A 17447-nucleotide genomic window follows, 5' to 3' on the forward strand; every position below is an offset into this window, starting at 1 on the left:
TCACAAAGCCTGCACTGAAGCAGTACCTTCTCTAGAAAGTTTCTCCTCAGTGTCTTCCTGCATTTTGGCAAATAACTTGGCAAAATTCGTCTCTCGTAGTCCCCCACGGAAGCTCCGGGCAGCAAAAGCATAGAGGATGGGGTTCAGGCAGCTGCTTAAAAAGCATGCGGACCCCTGAAGGTGTGTTAGCGCTTCCGTTGTCTCTAGCAAGGCCTTTGCCTTCTCCGGTTGAGCATATTTCAGCAACAATGCAGAGATTATGATGAGATTTAAGATGTGGTAAGGCAGCCAGCACACAAAGAAGGCCCCCACCACAGCTGCAACCAGCTTCCCAGTTTTCATTTCCTTGTGGCGTCTCAGTGTCCGAATCCTTCTCATCATGCAGGAGTAGCAGATGGAGAGAATAGAAAATGGGATCACAAAGGCAAACAAGGTCTCCAGAACATTGACTGCAAGGCGGTGCTCATCCGAGAAATACATGTCATCCGTACACTCTCCAACCTTGTTCTTGGTCGATGCAGATACCAGAGTTGGGCATGCAAAGACACCTGCCAGCAACCAAACTGCCAGCAACATCCTGCACACCACACGTGGCCTCCGCCACATTTGGGAGGCGAACGGAAAGACCACAACAGCAAAGCGGTGCAGGCTCATCAGGGTGATGAAGAAGATGCTGGCATACACAGTTAAGTAGACAAGGTAGATGAGAAGTCTGCACATGACATTTCCAAAGACCCAGCTGTTGAGAAAATAGTAGATCCAGAATGGCGCTGTCAACATGACCATTAAGTCAGCCAAGGCCAAGTTCAAGATGACATTAATGGTGAACGAGCGCTGGGGGAACTTGGTAAGAACCGTCCAGACCACAAGACCATTCCCAGGTATGCCAACCAGGAAGCAAGCCCCAAGGAAGAGGCTTGGAAGCAAGCTGGCCTTCATCCATGACACCTCTGTCACCGTGTTGTTCCCATACATCATTGTGATATTGGGGTGAGCCAATGCAGAGCTCAGCCTTTGCAAATAGGTGTCAGAAAATGAGTGTAACTTAACACCAGTGCAAAAAGGAAATGACTGGGGCTGATGCAAAGTTGTAGGTACATTACCACATTTTCTCAAAATGTTGGTAAAAGCCAGACATTGCTTTTGAAGGGGGGGCTTCCCCTTTCTGCTCCTGTACTCAAGCTAGGACTACTCAACTGGTTTGCAACATATATTTATGCTAAATAGGGAAGCTCTGTCATTGCAACCTACATGCCTCCGGAATATGTTTACCTGGGTACAGGGAGGAAAGGTGCTTGGCTAGGATAGACATAAAGAGTTGTCCACATTGGAAAGTAGTTAATGAATCACAGATAAGGTTGTTGCCATCCCAAAATAGGCCACTGGGTCTCCCTCAGATTTCCAGATGCTGCAATAACATTATTTTGGTCTCTCCTCCATTATTTTACCCCAGCAACCTCTGAGGTTCTTCCTTTATTAATATATACAGAAACTGCTCATATCAGAATACGATATGAATATTTTATTCTAAAGTTACTCCCTTACTCTCCTGGAGTTACAGAACCTGTATTGAAACAGTAATGTCTTTAATAGATCTCTCCTCAGTGTCTTCATGCATTTTGGCAAATAACTTGGCAAAATTCGTCTCTCGTAGTCCCCCACGGAAGCTCCGGGCAGCAAAAGCATAGAGGATGGGGTTCAGGCAGCTGCTTAACAAGGCTACAGACCCATGAAGGTTTGTTAGAGCTTCAGCTGTCTCTAGCAAGGCCTTTGCCTTCTCCGGTTGAGCATATTTCAGCAACAATGCAGAGATTATGATGAGATTTAAGATGTGGTAAGGCAGCCAGCACACAAAGAAGGCCCCCACCACAGCTGCAACCAGCTTCCCAGTTTTCATTTCCTTGCGGCGTCTCAGTGTCCGAATCCTTCTCATCATGCAGGAGTAGCAGATGAAGAGAAGAGAAAATGGGATCACAAAGGCAAACAAGGTCTCCAGAATGTAGACCACAAGGCGATGCTCATCTGAGAAATATATTTCATCTGTACACTCTCCAGCCTTGTTTGGGCTTGATGCAGATACCAGAGTTGGGCATGCAAAGACACCTGCCAGCAACCAAACTGCCAGCAACATCCTGCACACCACACGTGGCCTCCGCCACATTTGGGAGGCGAACGGAAAGACCACAACAGCAAAGCGGTTCAGGCTCATCAGGGTGATGAAGAAGATGCTGGCATACACAGTTAAGTAGACGAGGTAGAGGAGAAGTCTGCACATGACATTTCCAAAGACCCAGCTGTTGAGAAAATAGTAGATCCAGAATGGCGCTGTCAACATGACCATTAAGTCAGCCAAGGCCAAGTTCAAGATGACATTAATGGTGAACGAGCGCTGGGGGAACTTGGTAAGAACCGTCCAGACCACAAGACCATTCCCAGGCATGCCAACCAGGAAGCAAGCCCCAAGGAAGAGGCTTGAAAGCAAGCTGGCCTTCACCCATGACACCTCTGTCACTGTGTTGTGTCTGTGATGTTGAGAAGAGCCATCCTGTGCCTCCTGCAGAGCTCAGCCTTTGCAAATAGGTGAGTGCAAGTAGAGCTCTAGTGCAAAAGGGAAATGACTGAAAGTGATGCAGAGTTTGTACATAAATTACCACATTTTCTAGAAATGGTAAGAACCCAACATTCCTTTTGAGGTGGCTTCCTCTTTTCTCTCTCTTTTGCTCAAACTAGGACTTCCCAACTGTTTTGCAATAGACAAATATGCTAAATCGAAAAACTCTTGTTATTCCAAGTCACATGCCAACAGAGGGTGCATGCCTATTACTCAATTGCTAGAGTGTTGAGAAGGAACTATGCTTTGATGTCCTGGTCATGGTCGCACTGCACTATTCCATGCAATGGCTTTTTAGGGTGAAAAGAGCTGCTTTGGAGTGACACCTTAGACCACACCTTCACCTTAAATTTAAAGCAGTGATATATCACTTTAACAGCCATGGCTCTCAGCAAAAAACTCCTGGGAACTGTCATTTGTTACGGGTACTGACTTGTTATAAGAACCCTTTCTTTTCACATAACTGCAGTCTTAAAGGTGTTTTAATAATCTCTCTTCCCAGTGCTGGCAAACTCTCACCACTTGGGACACGTGCGGAGCATGGAACACCACTTTTCTTCAGATAGTTCTATAGCTGAGCCAATAAGCACGGGAATTATAAACCACACACCTAATTCTGAATGTTGTTTCCCATTCACAAAGAGACAGTTAAGGGGAACAGATACTGTCTGAGGCTTTGTGGGTCCTGGTGAGGAAGTGTTTTGGTCCAGCACCTGCACTTAACACAAGGCTAAATTGGGCATTCTGCTATTAACAGCTCAAGGACACACAGAGAGGTGCAGCTGCCAATAAGTTGCTTAGTGCAGATGAGGAGCCCATATAAAATAAGAGACAAGATAAGCAGCTGCAGTCAGGTCATAGTTGAGAGAGGAAGGTGCCTGAGGGAGCTTGTATTGCAGCAGAGCCAGTGGAATGGCCCTGCTTCCAGGGGTGCCAACATGAATAAAATGGGGGGAGGGCAGGTGAGCACCGTCCTGCATAAGAGTGGATCACACTTTTTGTGTCATTCTTGAAGAATTCAGCAGACAGGAGAATATGGACAAAGCCAAAGTTAGTTGCCTCTGCTTGCCATTAGCTCTGGCTCCACCCACGGTTGAGTCTTCCTGCCCTCCACCCTATCAGTCTGAATGGGCACCAGGCACCACTTTGCCTAACCTTTCCCCACCTGAGGTTGACTTGTTTCAGTAGCAAGTGGCTCAGCTGCCAAGCTACAGCAGGTGGATCTACCCCTGGCTACAGTAAGCTAGTGCCAGCAATACTGAGGCAACCGTATCACCACATCTATGATCTATATGCTGCGGGGACTGGCGCCTCCTCCTGCCAGGTAAGAGTGCTAACTCAATACTGGGGAGGCACTATGCTGAAAGAGTCTTTCTCCAAAAGCATGTGTTAAGCTTTTTTTCTTCCCAGATGAAGCACCCATCCATGTGGCTTAGCTTCTCACGCTACACAGCACCTACGAAGATCCCAATTGCCTCCATGTATTCAATAAAGCAGATACGGAATACAACAGTCTGAACTCTGGTGGCATAGATTCACATGAAAATGTGATGAGGACACAAGAAATCTTGGATTACAACATCTATTTTCTCAGGCATAACTTCTTACACTTTCAGTTTGTGGCTATGTATTGGAACTCTACTGGGGAGTGGTAAGCTCATGTGTTTTCTGCTGGATTGCACCACAGTTCCATTTTCAACAATGAGTAGGTGGATGCTGCTGGGAAGCTGACAAAATTTATAAATAATAATAGTAATAATAATAACTCTCCAGTCTTTCATTGTCAGTAAAAATGCATTTGAAATACGCATCATACAAACCACTTTGCTCCAGTCTCCATTCTGTGGGGAAACATGTACAGTACTCTATCCTGTGCTCAGCAAGTAATTGATCTCCCAAGAGCAAGATATAGAAATATCAAACAGATGCAGGTGGAAGAAAACTGGAGGAAAGATTAGGAATGTTTGCTATCCTGAGAGGGCTCCCTTCATAAAGCATGCCTGAGCGTCCACTAAAATGCACATAAAGGAACCAATATGAAGACATTGCCAATGTATTCAATAAAGCAGTCACCACACACACACACCCAAATGAAATACACTGACCACTAAGTGAGGATCAACACTTTACTGAATAAACAGAATACTTTTACAAATTTGAAAACAGACTGAATACACAAAATAAATAATTCTATACACTAATTTCAACATTACAGGTTAATTGCCATGTATCAAATCACACTCTTAAAAAGTTGAGATTCCATAGTGTAAAAAATAGAAGAGGCACCTAAGGCAAAAATCACAGACATGAATACTTGAGACAAAAAGTAAAATCTCACTGTCCCATTGAGAACAGGGAGAGAGAGATTAGGAACAATCTTTTTTGGCGACTTGAGTGTGATGAGCAGGGGGTGGGGGAGAACGTCTGAAAAGTCAAAGCAAGTTCCTTAAGACCTGCAGTGGAGGATTTCCAAGAAGCACTGCAGGGTCAAGAGTGAACCATTCACAGGACATGGAAGAAGATATGGGCAGGTGGAGGCCAAGAGGTGGCGCCCCCCAGTCCAAAGGCCACCAGAGTGCAGAAGGCTTGGAAAGTAGCCTGCTACTAGCCAGAGACAGTGTGTCTTACACAGTGCAGTCCTGTGCATATCTACTCAGAAATAAGTCCCATTGAGTTCAATGGTGCTGACTCCCAGGTAAATGGCTATAGAACTGCAGCCTTGTTTATTTAAAACAGTGGTTTTCAAAGTGTATTCCAAGAACCCAGAGGTTCTTTGAATACTTATTAGTGAGAAAAATCAGTAGCGGCAAACGAGCTTTCTCAATAGGCAGCTTGCCCATCACTACCAATCTTCCCCAGCAATACATAGCCAGTAGTAGGTGTGTTGTGTTCTAAGGCATTCTTCTACTTTAGTACAGGTTAAATGGCAACACCCAACAAGGCCTAACCAGCAGCCATTGCTCAGGGCATGCCCTACAAGCCCCAGAATCCTCTGCAGTGTGCTGGGGTTCTCTGATGGGCAAGCAGGGAAGGGTTCCTCTGCAGACGAGTTGGGCTAGAAAGGTACACTGAAAGTGGAAAAGCTTGAAATCCACAACTTTATAAACAACCTTTCATTACATGGCACAGAGGCAGACGAGTAAAGATGAAGCAGAAGAGAAGACAGAGTGACGGAAAAGCAGAGACAAACGATGGATTTTTCAACACAGGGGCTACCCAAGCATAAAGCAGGGCACCCTGGTTGTTTCAGATAGCCACCCTCAGTCAATTAATGCACTTCATATTCTTTGCTATGTCTCTGCTGGGGGGGGGGAATGCTAGAGCTGAAATCCACAGAACAGTGCCAGGCTTGAAAGTGCCCAGTGGGAGATTTATTTTATTTTATTGCTCCTCCCTTGTGTCACAGCAGACTCCCAAGTTCAAAAACTGTCTGTAGCAGAGCATGGGGGAAACAAGAGTACAACACACACAAACATGAAGACTAGTTGATGTGTATTACTAATTGTGCAGTTCTTTGGATCTTGTGACCCTGGATTTCTGAGGGCAGAGACTGATTGCTTTAGATAAGGCACTGGTTGGCAAATGCAGCATGAAAACTGTATAAAGCATGCAGAACAGGCAATTTTTCAAAAGGTATGGAAAAGCTGCATAGGCAGAATGATGAAACTGAGCCCCCCCTCCTTTCTTTCTTCCTTCCTTCCTCTCTCCACACACGCCTTTTTCTAGTGCTCCCCCCGGGGTATTTGCTACCAACAGATTTTCAGGGGACCATCTCAGCTGTCTCATTCATATTTGGATTAAACAACATGGTTGACAAACACGTTTCACTCAACTGCAATGAAGACAATTCCCATACTTTTGGTGTTAGTGTGTGTCAGAGAAGAATGCAGTCTCAGCCAGGGCATCCCAGGCCACTGCTTGGCCACCAAACCAGAGACTCGTGTAATGGCAGGTTCAGCTGTCTGTCTGGTTAGCCGAGGGCCAAAATACACATTATGGCAGCTAAAAAGTGCCATATTGCCTCCACTATCTCCCTAACATGCCATCACATCAAGCACTTCCCCGCCAGACTTCTTTCCTTATAAAGATGAGGACAAAGAACAGCTCATGCAGAAGTCTGTGCTTCAGTCACAGTATATTTCAGTAGCAGTGGCATCTGCACTCTAAGAAAGGGACCATATAACTCTTCAACAGATGAATAAAGTAATCAGCACATCAGAAATAAAGACCAAGGGAGCTTCCAGGTGGGGGTTTAAAACTGCTCCACAGCATCAAAGAGAAGGAAGAAAGGAGGATGTGGAATTGGTTGGGAGGGGGAGACATTCTTCCTGCAGATTGTGCTATCTGTAGCAAGTCCATTATTTATTTCATAAAATTTATATATCACTCAATTGTAGAAAAAAAACCTCAAAATGGCTGCATTACACATTGCTGTCTCCCCAACCTGGTATCAGCACAGGGTTGGCATATCTTCCATCTGGCTTAACAGTTTCAGCCATGCTCCATAGCCAGGACCAGTGTTTTTTTTTCTGGGGGGGATGCAGGGATATGCATACTCCTAAACATTTTGTGAATTTAACGGGAGAAGAAACTAATTTTTTTTAAAAAAATAGTTTCTTCTCTAGCATGGTGAATCATCAGTTCCACTGCTACCCCCAATGGCAGCCTCATTTCCTGTCATGGTGTTTCCTGAATCTCAGACAGAATGAGAGTACCCCCAAACAATTTTTTAAGAAAAAAAAGCACTGGCTAGGACCCAAAAAGACCATGCAATGAATTATTGTGCGAACTTTGGGAGGCTCTCCTTTATGACTGCAGACCTCTGTGCTGGCTCAACAAGCTACTCCCCAAAATTCTTGGGGATAGTCTTCAATGCTGTGCAAGGAGTGGAGGACATAGGAAAAGTTGAAGAGGGAGGGAACATCATCTGACATACATGTGGAAATGGTTTTGTAAGCCTAAGGACCTCTTGAGTCCAGAAAAAGAACAGGGAAAAACTCCATTTGGAAGCATCCCAATGCACCTCAAAACAGAAGCACCGTAGCTTAGAAGGACCAAGCCAAATGGTTCCCTTGGAAGACCCAGCTCTTCCAGATTGTTACAGCTGGCTATCAGGGTTTGCTCAGTAGGGCTATGTAGGCAAGGAAGCCTCTATCCACTGTGAGTGTGGGCTTGGTCCCATATGGAGTGGGGGACTTCAAAGCACTAGGCATTAATGATTGGGGCACTGCCTTTATACCGTAGCAACAGAAACTAACTTCCCCAACACTAAGAGAAGATAAGAGACATAGCAGATGCTAGCCTGTCCCCTTTCTGATCAAACTACCCCAAGGCCCTTTGTCCCAGCAGAATACACTTCCTTATCCCTGCTGGCTGGTGTTAAGGCACAATGACACTTCAAGGTACTATCCAAAGGGGCAAGGGGAACTTTGGAAACCAGCAGGAGGAAGTCATCATGAAGAATCTGCTGATACAGAAGGGGAACTCCTGTACAAGGAGTACTTTGGAAACCAGTAGGAGGAAGTCATCATGAAGAATCTCCAAGCCCTAAAACATGAGAGACACTTTAAATGACACAACCCAGTTAGAAGCTGCCTCTTGTCCATGATACCCCATGATTCCCAGTTATGTCTCTGGGGTGAGTCCTCTCTTAGTAACAAAAATGTCACATAATCTGAAGCTGGCATTCTCTGAAGTGGCAATCATTGACTGTATCCCATTCCGCAGTGGATAGGTAGATTTTGCACCACTAGATCTGAGATGCTGTTTGGGTTTGTTTGTTTGTTTTTTACACAGTATTGCTAAGTTCCAATATATTTACAATATTTACTGCTCCAACAGGGAGGGAAGGGGTGGTATAAGATAGAGACCAACTTCAACATGTAGAGACAATTCAGTACCCAAGTGTTGCCATCTTGTTGCTTTCTGTTTTTAAGCAAATGCACACAATGAATCTGGTTCATTGGCATGAACTCAGAGCAGGAGAAGCAAAAGCATGGACTAAGAGTTCTGCAATCCAGGACTGAACACAAGTGAGAGATCATGTGGTCACTTTCCTTTGGCCTACAAACTTAATTCCTTAACACAGAGATTTCTCACCACCAGGGCTGTTGAACATAGGCGCCTCACATTTGACAATTTCCCCACCGTGTAACAGAAATTGCTGCAGGGAAAAATGTGAGTGAGTCTAAAGGAATAACCCTCTATAAAATTGGTGCCCTATCTAGAATAGGCAACTGGAAATAGAGAGACAAGGCAGAGACCTTTACCACCACCGCCCATGCTGGGGTGTCTCCTGAAGCAGTCGCATACACACCACAAAGGTCAATGGAAAGACCAGTGTGTCACCAGTAGTGGGCAATACTCATTGGTGACACATAAATAGCAGGTGCATCTCTAACTGCAAAGTAACCTAAGTGAAACCACTGTATGAGATAAAGTCAAGCATCAATAGGAGCCTGGTTACTGACAGAGAGAGTATGTTGGACCACTAGATGTCACCCTGGGCTGAGAAACTGGTTCTGCACAATGTACCTCCAGAACTACTGCAGGAACACATGGAGATGAATCAATCCCACTGTAGTGGATTAAAGCTTCTTAAGCACACAAGCTGTGTGTTACATTACTTTTCCTGTGTAATGCTGATGTCTCAACAAGGTGAGGACAAGGCAGACTCACATCCTTACTAATGAGCAATTCAACATCACAGCTACTGCTGCACCATCACTCCCTCCCTGTGTCATGTGGAAATGCACACTTGGGAGCACCCTAGGGCTACCCCACTGCAATGGTATCACTCCCAGACACTTCGTACATTTCTACTCTTGACACCTACACTGAGTCACTGTTCATTGGGACAGGAAGTGCCTTTTTAGACGTCAATAAAAGTTAACTGACCAAAATGATATGGCCACCTGCCTTCCATGACTGACGCAATGTCCTTAAGCTGATGTCTGACAACGTATCCTGACACATTAACCAGCACAAGAGAGTTGCTCTCGGAAACAGGCTGTGCCACCAGAGGCTGGACGTAGCTGGTTTCTGTGAAACAGAGCAGTTGATGTGAGGGCACAATGCCAATCATGAATAGGACAGAGAAATATTGATTTAAGGTTGGAAACTCCAATTGCTGCCCTTTTTTATTGACCCCATCTACAGGGGTGAATGAAAGGCCAGAACACCAAGACTTGCTCCTATATCCCAAATAAATTTATCCCACCCCCGGTCCATCCTATCATTTCAAGACTCCATTACATCATTTTGCTGCACTTTTAGATAAAGTCTAACTGGAGACAGAAAATCCCTACAGAAACATGTTGTCTCTCTGTTCAGACTGGCTAGTGACTCTGGCAATTTGCTGCTGTAATAAGCAGCAAGCTTGCTGTCTAGCTTTTTTTTCATATTACTTGATTCAAGAGGCAGCTCTGGTGTGAGCACCTGATTTGTTCTCTGGCTCTTTATTTGCAGCACACTAAAACCAAGGGAAAGTGGGTTAATCCATGGGGGGGCACGCAGTGTAGATTATCTTTGGGTCCCTTTAAGCTATGTGATTTTATGATTCTAAGCTGCACTGCTTGCACCCCAGTGTGCCAGCTGTAGAGGCAAGCACAGCAGTTGTTTGAACCCACTCAAGCCTTCAATGAGAGACACAGACTTTTGATGTCACCCCTGTGATGAGAGACCCCCCTGGAGTGTGTACAGGAGGTCAGAAGAGGGAAGAAAGCTGTCTGATATCTCCTCAGTCACTTGCAATGTTGCAGTACTGAGTCACACATCTGAGCACTGATTCAGAATGATGACTGTTTCCTATAATTCATTCCAGCGTTAAGTGGAAAGATACAACAGAGAGCAAGATAAGGCTCCAAAATAGTGGGAGGAAAAGAGCCTGACCCAAACCATTCCCAGCCAACAAAATTAGTGTAGTTAAGGCACAACCATTTCTCCGGCCTTCAACACATAGGACAGTGAGAGGAGTAGCACTAATTCTGATTTCCTCCAACAAGTATCAAAGGAGAATTTGGTCCCCATTTCACAGCTATATGGATGGAAAGCAGCCATTTAAGTGCAAAACCAAATGAAAACTGAAACTGTGAAAGTGCATAGCCCAAGATTCAGAGAGCTGTGTTCCACACATGCACTGGGACTTATAGGCTCCCCTACCCTCTCTCTTGGGTGCAGAAAACCCCCAACTGATGTCACAAAACCTTCTGGGGTGATGTCTGATGCAGTGCAAAAGGCTGCAGCTAGAAGAGGAACTCAGTAATCTCCTTCTGCACCTGTGGACCCATGGGGTTCCATGATCCTGATTTTAACCAACAGCCTTAAGTCAGCAATAGTCAATGTGGTGCCTTTCAGTTATTGCTGGACTCCAACTCCCATAAGCCCCAGTCAGCATGGCCAGTCAACAGGGATGGTGAGCTGCGGTACAACAATGTTTGGGTGGTACCATGTTAGCTACCCTGGCCTAAATCATCCCCTCCCAGACCCTGTAGCAACAGAGGCTGGCTAGATAAAACTTGGGAGTCAATAAATAGGAGTAGCAAAGATTCATGGCTAGGGAAGGACTCTTCTGCGCGGCTCCAGTATTTCAGGCAAATAACTCTAGACTTTTTTCCAGGGCTGGGCCAAGAAGCAGAATTTTCTTATCCCCTGACCCTACACAGGTGAGATGTGCTCCCAGGGGCAGCAGCATCCCTAAAACTCCATCTCCCAAGGCAGGAAGATGGACATAGGAAGTTGGGCTTTGAGATAAGAGGGCTGGAGCTTGAGGCCCCCTCACTTAGTGAACACAGTGCAGAACATGTCCCAATGACAAAGAAAGAACAAGACAGGCAGACTCCTGCTGAGTTGTCAGCCATTGTACTGCTGCTGGTAGCGCAAGTTCAGCTCTCGCAGTTCCCGCTCCCGTACCCGCCGGGACTTATTGGATTTAGTGGAGCGGCTGGAGCGAGTGGACTGGGCTGACTTGGTGCTTTGGCAACGAGATGATGCCCTCTTGAGGAGGTTCTGAGATATGGAGCGGTGCAGGTTCTTCATGGAAGAAGAGGCAGCCATGCTGACCACCCAGGGGTGCTTTAAGGCTTGAAGAGCTGTCATCCGGTCACTAGGATCCACTGTGAGCAGACGGTCAATGAAATCCTTAGCAAGATTGGACACGCTGGGCCATGGCTGGAAATTATAAAGAAACGGGGTAGGGAGAGAAGAGAGCATTAATTCTAATGTTGGTAACAAACAGACCATCCCTCATTGGAGTAAGAGTGACAATGTGCAAGCAGTCTTGTTTTAAATAAGTGTGCATTCCTACCACACTTGCTCTGGCAAGTGGAAGGAACCACATCACTTGCCTTGCCCTTGTTATTCCTTCACCCAGAGCAGTGTAAGAAGTCATAGATACTGATATACATTGGCAGGTACATGGCTGGAGACTAATGGATTTCAGGGAAGCAGAACTACAGGGGCAGCAAACGTATGATTAATGAGCAACCATACTGCTACATCTCTTAATTAAGTTTTGTGTGAAAAGTCAAATACTTTACTAATACCTGGGTATTCAGTATTTGCACAATGACAGAACTTCAGAAAGTATTAAGAATCTTCACATGTATTAAGAATCCTGCTGGATTGTCACCCATATCTCCTCAAATGGGTTTTTACTGTTTTCATTATGCTTTTTTAATTGTTCGTTTTATTGTATATTTTAATTATGGATCTTCTCTATTGTGTATTTTGATTCTGATTTTATAGTTGCAAACCACTTAGAAGCCATTTTGGCATGTAAGCAGCATATAGATTAAATAACAACAACAACAACAACAGTAATAATAATATTATTTGATTCTCCATGCAATAAATCCTAGATATTATACAATAATACAGAATATACAGTCTTTCCATAGGTTCACAAACTGGAGCATAATTTCCCCTTCAGTGCTGCTTACAGTTGTATATCAGCAAAGCTTTTGTTTTGTTATAAGAATTTTAAGGTCATATATATATATATATATATATATATATATATATATAATAATTGTTCATAAAACATGTACATGAATGTACAGAAACATGTCTGAAGCAGCACAGGAAGACAGGCCTGACTGACACCATTTTGACTCTCTCTCTCTGACCAGGTGTTCCTCTGCAAGGAAGAAGGGGGGTGGGGGGAACCTTCTCATTGTCTCAGGAATTAAAGTGATAATCCCTGGCCTCCTGATACCTGGGTGCCAGACAAAAGGGTGTGATTAACTTGGCTGGGAAACAGGGAAATGTAAATCTCTCTCTCTTTTGTTGATTAGGTTTTGGGGGCAGGGGGCAGGGTCCAGAATGCTCAGATTACTGCCACCAGACCTCCCCTTTCATGATGTACCTATGATGAATCTAGGGAGGGGGGTCTTGGGCTACACCCCTTCTGTGACATATGGATGATGCTTCTGGGGGGTGGGCTGAAACCAATTTCAAATTTCTTTTTAAGGGCAGGACACCTTTGTTTGGGGTTCCTTCCTTGTTCTCCTGTGTGAGAGGAAGGACCCTGTTGCAACAGCGAAAATAAAGGCTTTGCTTCTCAAACTTCTCTGGTTGGCCTCTGTTATATTCTCCAACCGATGGAGAACCCAATAAGGGAATAAGGGCAGATTTTTGCCTATATCAGTTTTCTTTTTGATACAGAATTCAGACAGAATGGAAGCAGGAAGTCTGGGGCACATGTGTGCTTTTAGGCAGATATAAATACACACACACACACATATACGTTAATGTGCTCGTGCACAGAGTATTGAAACCTCTAAAAATAAACTCCTACTAAAAATTTTAAGCAACTCTTGAATAAGGAACTACCGGTAGGATCCCAAGTAGACAACTGGAAATAAATTACCACCTTCAGTCTCGACAGACGAGTCAGCATTACCAGTCCTGTTAAGTGGAGCTAAACAGAAACAAACTCCCAAACAAGGGGGAATTGGATTTCTTATGCTTTCAATTACTCCCACGCCATCAGAAATGAGGAGTACAGAGCACTAGTAATTAGAAATCTCTTCTGGTCAGCAAACACAAATCGGTTTATTGATCTGTTTATGCTGCTGCAGGTTTCACCTGCTGTACTGTATGTATCTTTGGCTTGATTTAATTAAGCTACCCTCCTGAAGAAAAAAGGAAAAAAAGAGTATATCCTGCTGAGGTTATAGCCAATATGAGTTTACCAGTTTCTTTGTCAAGTTCCTGACAAAGTTGATCCATTTCACAGTATCCACCAGGATTGAACTTTGATGGAAGAACGACATCAATGGAAGTGGGGGGTAGGGGAGAAATCATTTTTACAGTATAATCTTTCACTTCTCCCTTTCAGATTAACAGAGAAACTGAGCCTTAAAGTAACTTGCCCAAAGAGGGTCAAAGAATACATGATATTCACCACATCTTTGAAGCCCTATGATTGGGATTCTCTGCCACTTAAAAAACAATAAATAAATAAATCAAAACAGTAAAAAAAAAGATTCTGAGGGGTGTGTGAGGGATTTTCAACATGAAACAGTGATGGAGAAAATGTTAAGGTAATCCTCCCCCAACCGAAGTCCCAACCTGGATCAAGACTCTTGCAGTTCTGCAAACCTTATGAGGAATGATTGAGGTAGTTGTTGGGTATGTTTAGTCTGGAGTAGAGGAGACTGAGAGGAGATAAGATACCTTAAGAGCTGCCACAAAGAAGATAGTGCAAGCTTGTTTTCTATTGCTACAAAGGATTCAAATTACAAGCAAGGAGATTCCAACCAAACATTAGGAACAACTTTCTGATGGTAAAAGCTGTTTGACAGAGAGGTACACTAGCTCAGAATGTGGTAGACTTCCTTTCATTGGAGGTTTTTAAGCAGAGGTTGGTTGGCCACTTTGCAGAGGGTTGGACTAGACTACCCTCGGAAACCCCTCCAATTCTGTAATTATAGTATATGAAAGGAAAATCCCAAGCAGAGAATTCAAATAACATTTTTTTCCTTTCAAATGATCAATTAGACATGTTATGCTTATAGAAGAAAGTCATATTTCAATACCATATATTCCAGAAACAAAGAAGGAATGATGATACAGCAATAACATAGCAAACAATGCAGGGCTACTGTTTGTTTCATCCACAGTTTTATCAGGCAGCAAGTAGGGGCCGCTTGTTGATGCAGAGAGAATGCAATAATGTATATCAGGAGCTTCTGAACATTAAGTGTCTTCCTCCATCAGCCTGGAAAACACTACAGCATGAAAAGGGTTAAGCTGATCAAGGTGCCCATTACTGTGTTTGGGCAGCTTATGTGAGTCAACTGACATCACTCTTTACTATATATGTGTATGATAAGACACAAAGAGTGCTAGAAGAGAACGGTTTGGTAAAATTACAAACCATTCTCAGACAGGGTCAGTGGTTACTTTCCCAGCATGAACTTCCACTGAAATTTCTGATGGAGGAACAGCAGAAACCTCATATGAACATATGAAGCAACCTTACATCTTACACTGATTCAGACTACTGGGCCATCTAATTTCTGTTTCCTGTTGGAAAATGTTGGAGAATTGGGGAATACATGGCGGGGGACAGACAGTGGCCATTCAAGATCCTAGGCAGAGTTTCTGACTCCCATGTACACATATAGGTGCCTTATTGATCCATCTTACCCAATATTACCTACTGGTACTCTCTGACAGGGAGTAGTCTTCCCAAGTCTCAGGCTCCAATTCTGGTGATGGTCATTTAGAGTGGCAAAACCAGATAGTTATGCAAATAACATCCTTGCATTACCTCACACACATGTGCATGATACTGGCCAGCCTAGCAGCCCCACAAAGCAAATAACTGCATTGTTTAGGGCAGGGGTTCCCAACAAAATTTTCTCGAGGACCCCTCATCGAGCCGCTATTGTGACAAGGACCCCCATTAATTCCTAATCCTAAAATTAAAAAGTGAGAGCCAAATTAAGAGTCTTTTTATTTTTAATTTTTTATATTTATACGTTTTTTACAGTTACAACAGAGTACTCCATCAGTATACAGTTAGTTTTAATTTTCAGTTCTTAATGAGATGAACCACTTTTTAACCAACGGTCCTTTTTTAACTACGCGAACTGTAGCTTCCGCGAAAAACAACGCTTTGTTTACAAACACTACTGTTTTGCAAAGAGGCAGCGCACGCCAGGGAGGAGGGAGGGGAATGGAGAAGACAGGGTACCTGCACAGTATCGCACAAATGAAGCCGACGCGCGCAAAGCATCTTGGGGAGGTGAGCGTTAGTAGAATTCGCACGCTGCCTCTTTGCAAAACAGTAGTGTTTGTAAAGCGCCACCTAACGGCATACAGCAGAACTACTGCCTCTATCTAATTCTAGTTTTGCGCTAGACTCTGCTCATGCAGGAAGCGGCCAAAACAAAAAATCTGTTATCATACGAAATATATTTAATATATTTTTTATTCTAATAGCATCTTGCGGACCCCTCTGGCATAGCTCGCAGACCCCTGGGGGTCCCCGGACCACCTGTTGGGAACCACTGGTTTAGGGAATGTCAACATTGATGCATCTGTTGGTTGGTTAATATAAAAATAAAATACTCTATTTATGTAATGTGTTTATTTATGACTTTTTGTTGTGTGTGTGTGTGTGTGTGTATATATATATATATATATATATATATATATATATATATACCATATATATATATCGAGAGAGAGATTTGTTTACTGTTCTTGTTCTTGTGAGAAGCTTTGAGCACTATTTGGAAAAGCAGAATATTAATAAATTGGAGGAGGTATTTCCATGCAGCACAGTATTTCAGTAAATATTAACATAAGGGAAGGACCACTTTTCTATGCTGCTGGAGGGTGGTGGGGAAATACTTCCAGTCTGCAAATTTTACTAGCCACTTGGTATTTATTTATTTTGTGCAACTTAATATAATTCTGGGAGTTAAGTAACAAGGCTGTATGACATGCTTTCTTATGCTCACCTTAAGAGCTAAGCATGTGAGTCCTTCTTATAGGTAAACAAGTATTAAGGGAAGGAGTGGACTACCGGTATAGCTCAAATGGAAAGCATAAGCTTGGCATGCAGAAATTCTGAAATTAATCCCCTAACATCTCCAGGAAGGGCTGGGAACACTCTCTTGCCTGAAACTACAAAGCGCTACTTGCTACTAGTCAGTCTAGCTAAGGGGTAGTCAACCTTTTTATACCTACCGCCCACTAATGAATCTTTCTTGATGGTAAAATTTCCTTACTGTCCACCAGTGCTCGATGGAAGGAGGATTCAGCTTGTGCCGTAGAACCCCCTACCGCCCACCTAGAATCCAGGTTGACAACCCCTGGTCTAGCTGATACTGAGCTAGATGTATCCTATGTTCCTGTTGTTGTTGTTTAGTCGTTTAGTCGTGTCCGACTCTTCGTGACCCCATGGACCATAGCACGCCAGGCACTCCTGTCTTGCACTGCCTCCCGCAGTTTGGTCAAACTCATGTTCGTAGCTTCGAGAACCCTGTCCAACCATCTCGTCCTCTGTCTTCCCCTTCTCCTAGTGCCCTCAATCTTTCCCAACATCAGGGTCTTTTCCAAGGATTCTTCTCTTCTCATGAGGTGGCCAAAGTATTGGAGCCTCAGCTTCACAATCTGTCCTTCCAGTGAGCACTCAGGGCTGATTTCCTTAAGAATGGATAGGTTTGATCGTCTTGCAGTCCATGGGACTCTCAAGAGTCTCCTGCAGCACCATAATTCAATTCTTCGGCGATCAGCCTTCTTTATGGTCCAGCTCTCACTTCCATACATCACTACTGGGAAAACCATAGCTTTAACTATACGGACCTTTGTAGGCAAGGTG

At 44.0% G+C, this 17447-nt stretch overlaps 3 protein-coding genes across 4 annotated transcripts in view; all 3 read right to left on the reverse strand.

The window, feature by feature from the left end:
* Positions 1–978, reverse strand: LOC118088002 (leukotriene B4 receptor 1-like). Its single transcript, XM_035121149.2, has one exon. It carries the CDS (start codon positions 976–978, stop codon positions 1–3), a length of 978 nt encoding a protein of 325 aa, XP_034977040.2.
* A 564-nt stretch (positions 979–1542) lies between these two features.
* Positions 1543–2462, reverse strand: LOC118088003 (leukotriene B4 receptor 1-like). The gene has a single exon (XM_035121150.2). The coding sequence runs from the start codon at positions 2438–2440 to the stop codon at positions 1556–1558; it is 885 nt and encodes a 294-aa protein (XP_034977041.2). The 5' UTR covers positions 2441–2462; the 3' UTR covers positions 1543–1555.
* A 2261-nt stretch (positions 2463–4723) lies between these two features.
* Positions 4724–17447, reverse strand: part of PSKH1 (protein serine kinase H1) — a 34783-nt gene continuing 22059 nt past the window's right edge. For both annotated transcript variants that reach the window (XM_035119429.2, XM_060275975.1), the window contains exon 3: positions 4724–11779. In XM_035119429.2, the coding sequence (XP_034975320.1) occupies positions 11462–11779 (318 nt within the window). In that variant the 3' untranslated portion in view covers positions 4724–11461. The remainder of the gene's footprint in view (positions 11780–17447) is intronic.

The sequence above is a fragment of the Zootoca vivipara genome, chromosome 6, assembly GCF_963506605.1.
Source record: "Zootoca vivipara chromosome 6, rZooViv1.1, whole genome shotgun sequence".
NCBI classification, from domain to species: Eukaryota; Metazoa; Chordata; class Lepidosauria; order Squamata; family Lacertidae; genus Zootoca; species Zootoca vivipara.

What these genes read in the sequence shown, in the direction of transcription:
- LOC118088002 (XM_035121149.2), bottom strand. Translation starts at nt 978, where the DNA reads ATGATGTATGGGAACAACACGGTGACAGAGGTGTCATGGATGAAGGCC.
- LOC118088003 (XM_035121150.2), bottom strand. Translation starts at nt 2,440, where the DNA reads ATGCCTGGGAATGGTCTTGTGGTCTGGACGGTTCTTACCAAGTTCCCC.